At 39.1% G+C, this 6,929-nt stretch overlaps 1 protein-coding gene across 3 annotated transcripts in view; it reads right to left on the bottom strand.

The window, feature by feature from the left end:
• Positions 1-6,929, bottom strand: part of DCUN1D2 (defective in cullin neddylation 1 domain containing 2) — a 39,073-nt gene that overhangs the window by 26,294 nt on the left and 5,850 nt on the right. For all 3 annotated transcript variants that reach the window (XM_014527893.2, XM_025196122.1, XM_014527892.2), the window contains exon 4: positions 2,865-2,995. In XM_014527893.2, the coding sequence (XP_014383379.1) occupies positions 2,865-2,995 (131 nt within the window). The remainder of the gene's footprint in view (positions 1-2,864; positions 2,996-6,929) is intronic.

The raw sequence follows: 6,929 nt of genomic DNA on the forward strand, positions 1-6,929 counted from the left end.
CCGCTCTGAACAACTGAGCTAATGGGCTCTTTTTGGAGTTATTTCCACACCCTTCCTGACTAGAAGAGCAACGCAACAAAAGGCTGACATATATATTAAAAATACAATACTCAAATATCAGTATTTTCTTGGTGTTTCCCATCCACACATCTCAAAGTACTTTGCCAAATGTGAGCACGCACTATTATTGAATGGTTACAAACTTCTCCATGACCGTTTCAGACTGGACATAAGGAAGAACTTCTTTACTGTCCAAGCCCCCAAGGTTTGGAATAGACTGCTCCTGGAGGGGGTTCAAGCACCTACTCTGAACGCCTTCAAGAGACATTTGGATGTTTATCTTGCTGGGATCCTATGATCACTGCTGACTTCCTGCCCCTGGGGCAGGGGGCTGGATGCAATGATCTTCTGAGGTCCCTTCCAGCCCTGGTGTCTATGAATCTATGAATCCCTATTTTAAGGACTAAACACTTATTTGCAGCCAGTGGAGAGATTTCCACTAATTTCAGTTGTCATTGCATTAGACTCTTACAGAAGAGGAAAAAAGAAAGAGATGCAAAAACTATGCATCTTTTCAGGAAATCAAGACACTGGAGAAGATACAAAATAATACAGAACAGCAAGAAATTGACATATGCTACTCTGACAATTTTCTACTTCTGCTAAAGTAATGTTTAAGGTTATTGACCAAACTAATGCATTAACACCTGCTATGCAAAGATAGAACTCTGGAACTACAGCATAATGGGAAAAATCCCCCTCACCACTGGCAAGCAGAAATTTCAAACCCTGTCTCAAAACAAACTCTACCTAATCAAAGGAGATGTAGTTTTTTCCTTTTTACACAATACTAAAACAATTACAACCTCAATTACTACTGTTAAAACTAAAGGAATAGGCTGTAAAAGTGACCTTACTCAACAGGCAAAGTATTGTTGCCAAGTGATTTAAAAATTGCTTAGCAAAAATACTTAATACTTATTGCTGACAAGCGTATTAAGCTTCCTACAACATGAATGGCTCATTCTTCCTCATCTTTTACTTTGGGGCTTTAAAACAACAGAACAACTGTTACTCCAGCTCTGTCTTTTCAGATTAACTGGTTAACCTAGTAATTACATTGTTTTCTCTTTTATTACTACTTAATCTTCTTACCAATACTGGTAAAACTTTGTTACTTTAAATAAGCCACTCACTGTTATGAAGAACTTTTTATTTGTTCATCTGTTTGTTACAAGCTTCAGTGCCCACAATTCATAATAGTGTTTATGTAAAGAGTACTCTGATGGGAGTGTTAGGCAGTATTAATTACAGGAGTACTACCTACTGCATCTATAAATAGGCACAAAACCAGTTAAAAGAAAGTTCAGATTGCAGAATCAAGTGATCATGTTAAGAAGCACCACTTTATGGATGAGCTCATTTCAGTCCTTGTGTGTATGCACTGATAGTATTTAACCCCTTGATCACATGATCTCCCCCCTCACCCCCATTCCATGGCAGAACAGCATGGGATTATTTCAATCTTAAATGAAAACCAGAAAAAAACCTATAATTTTAAAAGTTGTTAAAAGCTACTGTATAGGATACTGGTCTGTGCAGTGTTTTGCCACATTTCTAGGATCTACGTGGAGCTATTTAGCAAGAACATGTGTTTAGCTGTGAATATAAAAAGGAAGAGCATGTGAAAAACAAGACCATCTTAGAAGCAAATTATCTCCTTAATATTAGTTATTCACATTTTGGTTCCAAAAGAACATAAGGACCATTACAATGCAATTTAACTTGATAAAAATGTGGTATCACATATGAAAACTAGTCAAATTACCTCAACCAAGAGAATTACCGAAGAGGAAATTAACTTAAGGGAAGAAGGCAAAGAAAGTCAACAGAGGTGCACCAATACATCGGTCCAATATTGGACTGGCACCGACATAAAGAAAATCATCTCTATCAGAAATTGGCCTGATATGGTCGATAAATGGCCTGCACATGCGCAGCCGCAGTGCAGCACAACCTGGCAGCTTGGAGGGCTGCATGCAGCTGGTAAGTCTGTTGTGGTGGAAGGAGGGAGGAAGGGGGGTGGGGGTGCGGGGCAGATCATGGCCCTTGTGGTGAGGGAGTGGGGCTGGAGCTGCAGCTCATCCATGGGGCGTTGGGAAGGGGGAGGAGTGCAGCTCCTGCCGCTGTGTGCCATTCATCCAGGAGCCGCTCATCTGGCAGCTCATCTAGCACTTGCCTGTTTATTCAGCGATTCCCGTTGCTTGCCCAGGAGGGCATGAGAGTGGTGCGTGCCCCTGGATCTGCACGGGTAGGCAGGACTAAGGCTGCGCTCGGGGTGGACTGCAGCCACCCCAAAAGTTGTCGTAGGCTCCCTACAGACCCAGCTCCTAGTGCTGCTGCCTGCCCCAAGCACAGCCCGGTACAGCCCTAGCCCCACCCTCCCCACAGAGATCCGGGGGCACATGGACAAGCAGCGTGCAGCAGGGGGAGCTGGCCGCCCCCCCCTCCGCCCCAACTGCACAGCGCTTGCCCCAGTCCCATTCCCTCCCTCACCGCAGGGGCCTTGATCTGCCCTCCTTATGCCCTATCTCTTCCTCCCTCCCCTTCCACCACAACAGACTTACCAGCTCGACATCACTCCTTAAGCTGCAGGGCTGGTATCAGAAATCGTATCAGGATCAGCTGATATGCCTCCTTAAAAATTGGCTATCAGTATCAGTCCCAAAAATCTCTATTGATGCACCCCGTAGAAGTCAATTCTACTAGAGCTGCTATTGGCAAACTGTGAATAGTATGTTATTGAAAATATTCAAGTTACACACATTATTTTTTACCGTTACCTTTTGAGTTTTTATACTCACCTAAACCTTTTTGTCCAGGGTTTTTAGCAAAGCTAAAAGTAAACTGATAAAAATCTTTGAACTTTATTGGATCCTTTAGCTCTTGTTCCAGTCTTGGCAATAGAGCTTTTAGTTTTTCTGTGGTGTCACACCTGTTGCAGAAAAGATTGTTTGTCTATAAATATGCATAATTGTTAAACAAATGGTTTATTTTAAAGACAACAATATTACAAGATGCAACTGCAAAGTATCACTTTCATTTAAATTCTATAAGCTGTGAAGTATATCTTTCACAAAATGTTTAAACAGAAACAAGGGGTAATGGTATATACAAGCACCTAAAGTACATAGATCAAATAAACATTTATAAAATATTTTCTTTTTCAGGTTCTTCATTAATCCACAAACTTATGTAGATTTCACACACTTAAAGAGCATTGCCAGAGTGCAGAAAGAATTAAATATAACTAGTTATAAATACTATTAACTGTAACGTATGGTTTTGGTTGCTATTATAATAAAATTAATTTGATTTTTTTTCAATTTACCTGAGCATCCATTGCAGGAATTAGGACTACTACATATTAAACTTATGCCTAAAAGTTAATATTATATGACTTTTCAGTGACTGAATTGTACTGTCACAAATGTCAGGCACACTTCAAACTAAAACCTAGAAAAAGAGCTCCTCACTGTGCCTCAAAGATACTTATGCCTCAAATGATACAGTATCACACTGGGAAGATAAGGGCTTTTCAGGTTCACATGACTCAAACTAATACCAAAATGTATAGGATATTGGCAGTATTCTGAATTACACCTAGTAACTAATATGGAACAATATAGTAATTACTTGAAAATTATAATATCTATTGTGGCTAAATCTTCTTGGCTAGCAAACAGCTTACGTAAATATTTTTACTAGCTGACACTTCTAGAATAACTTTATTAGGGGGCACATTGCTGTAATCCATTCAAAAGGACAAAGGTTTAATAATAACAAATTTACTAATACTGATAAAGATGAATACATTTTTGGCTTCCAAAACCACCTGATTAGGAGCTATCATTATATCAACGTGCCACCTTTATATTGACAGCCTCTTGTCTGAGGAACAGGTCAACTCCCTAAATAATGTGGATACCTACTGTGCCTTTTAGATGTTCTCCACTTGACAGCATTAGACCTCAAACCAAATTAATCTAAAATCCCAATTAATGCCCAGTACAAGCATGACACTACCTGGGTTTTAAAAGGAAAAGTTTCGAACTAGCAAACCAGTGGCATTAAGTCCAAACCACCTGACTATCCACCAAGGAGCCTTGTAGGTGCTTCAAGCGCAGGGAGTAACAACAGAATTGTTCAAAACACTGACTGAATTCCCTCAGGAAAGACAGCAATACTATGATGAAATGTTAAAAATATCCTAAAGCCAAATGTCCAGAGGTGGCTCAATAAATCTTATAATAAAGGGTATCAAATGTTGCTGGCAGACTTTAATTAATAAATAAATAAATAAAAAATCAACATGAACGCTAGGTGGTTGCTAGATAATGAAGCAATTATTACTGTCATTACAGCCAGAAGCCAGACTAAAGGGGATAAAGTAATCAGTGGACTTCAGATGACACTAAAAGTTGTTTTATTATAATCTGTCAACATCCTTACCTAAAAAGGAAAGGTTAGAAAGAGGTCAGTACTTGGCGAGATCAGTAGCAACACACAGTTAGGCCCCTACTCAAGAAACAAAATCACTTGGATTAGATAGAAGTTGCCACCTATTACTAATGTCTTTCTGCAGTATACTAATCTATAGCCAAATTAAATTTTATTAGCAACAGGAAATATAGGTTCAAGTAACAGGTCAAAATTTTCCACCTACCTCTACAGTCTCTTTTAGCAAAATAATTTGTTCCTTCTGATGTGGATCAAACAAGGACAGCTACTTGATCCATCTTTTTCAAGAAATAAGTATAAATAAAACATCATTTTCAGTAAGAAATGTTTGATTCTTTTGCTAAACAGGGACAGTATGGCTTAACCTACAAGTTGATCAGCCTGAGTTCCAATAGCCATGATTTCACAGACACTACAGATGAAGAAAGTTTTCTTTGGGTCTATTGCCATGAGAAGAATTTTAAGATTATACTACAGTTAAATTGGACATCATTTCCACCACCAGGGCTCTAACTTCAACTCCAGATATCTCCCTGTTTTTCAAAGGTTCTCTGAACAATAAAGTGATCAGCAGAGAGAAGGATTATTTATGGTACTATTAGTGAATAAAATTAGACTTAATGACAGTTAAGGCCAGAATCTGACTCACCCAATATGTGCAAAAACTTAAATAAGATTAGATTATGAAGGAATATCTTATCCACTTTCTTTTTGCTGCCTATATTCCAAACACTCCATAAAAGCTTTTGTTTCCATTCTTAACAGATAATGGTCCCAATGTCAAACAACATGCACTCTACTGAAATACCTTAATAGAATTCTGAATTTTGTATCATGTATACCAATAGCTCTTCTGTCACATCTCCATATTTGAAAAGTTATTTGCTAAGGTCACAGAAAAGGTTTTGTATTAGCATAACAGTTTGATGAAGCAGGAATTGTTTCATCAACTGCATCTGTGAACCCGCTACAATGACAGCCACTATTCACAGAGTGAACAAACTATTTACAAAGCTAAAAATATGATTCATTACAATTTGTACTTAACAGCCAGGCTCTCACACTGAGTGTTATCACAGACTTCCAACCTTTGCAAACCAGGAAGAGACATACACAAGCACATACAACATACCATAAGTAAATTGTGGGACAAAATTACTGCTATATGCATTTTGGTGACTCACTATAATTTACAGAATAGTTTTTAAGAAGCCTTTTCTGAGTGAATTATGTGCATCCTGACTTAATACCTGGCCTGAGTGTGGTTTCTAGTAGTAAAAGCTAAGCAAGCCAGAACTACCATACTTCTCCAAATCCAAGATGATTCAGAATGTAAGATGACCCCCCCCCCAATAATTAGATTCTATATGCTGAAAAATTTATAAATTTGAAGATAGTTTTAATTTTGTCCACCTTATCACTGCAGTGGAGCAAGCAGTTAACAGGGGGGCAGGCAGCAGGTGAGTCAAGAAGCCTGCCCCTTCCCCCTTAACAGTGCCTGCACCTTCTGGTACCTGCCCACAAAGTGACTCTGGCTCCAAACCAGCCCCACAGCGCTGGTCACGGCAGCGGCAGTTCTAGCCTTGGCACCATCATAGTTGGGAGCTGTTACCACTGCTGCTGTGTAGCCAGGCAGGGACCAGAGTAGCCACGTGACCCAGGCTGGACCAGAGCAAGTGCATGGGGGGGCAGCACAAAGAAGGGTGGAGCAGGGCAGAAAGGCTCCAAATCCAGGATGGGACCTAATGCAGCAGTTGCCTGCCTCCCTGCTTGTACTCAAATGAAAGATGAGGAGCTCTCCCAGGCCATCATGTTAAATGGGAGAAAAAAAAAAAAAAAATCTTGTCTTGGATTTCAATAAATATGGTAGTTTAGTCACTTTGGGGGAACAGATAAGACTGTGGTTGTCACACTGGAGACTGAAGCTCTCTGTGTAAAGTGACTTGACAAAAATAGTCAATGACACTGAAATGTATGGAATTTATCCAATCTCTAAAACTAGATGGGCTTTAGGGTCAGCCTAGGTTTTCTGCTCACTGTTTTCAGCCCTAGAAATAACCACCAAAAGTTCAAGTTGCAGCTAATTTGCTATCAAACAAAAATTCAGCAAGTTCACTTACTCATTTATTTTCTCTTATGAATAAAAAAAAGGGACACTCTTTGGACAAATGTAATTTACATATTTATATTCTAGGAGCCAATATGAGAAGGAAAAGCTGCAAAGGTCTACAAGTGTTTTAGATATCTTACAAAAAGGGGTATAAGAGAGAGAAACAGGCCAAGGTGAGAGAGAGGAAGAAAAAAAAAAAAAGTAAGCATCATCTAAACAGGTGATTTACACTGAATAAAAGTCTTGATTTTTTTTTTTTTTAAATGAAAGATGACAAGCAGAATCATGATGCAATTCC

This window comes from Alligator sinensis, unplaced genomic scaffold (genome assembly GCF_000455745.1).
Source record: "Alligator sinensis unplaced genomic scaffold, ASM45574v1 scaffold288_1, whole genome shotgun sequence".
Taxonomy (NCBI): Eukaryota; Metazoa; Chordata; order Crocodylia; family Alligatoridae; genus Alligator; species Alligator sinensis.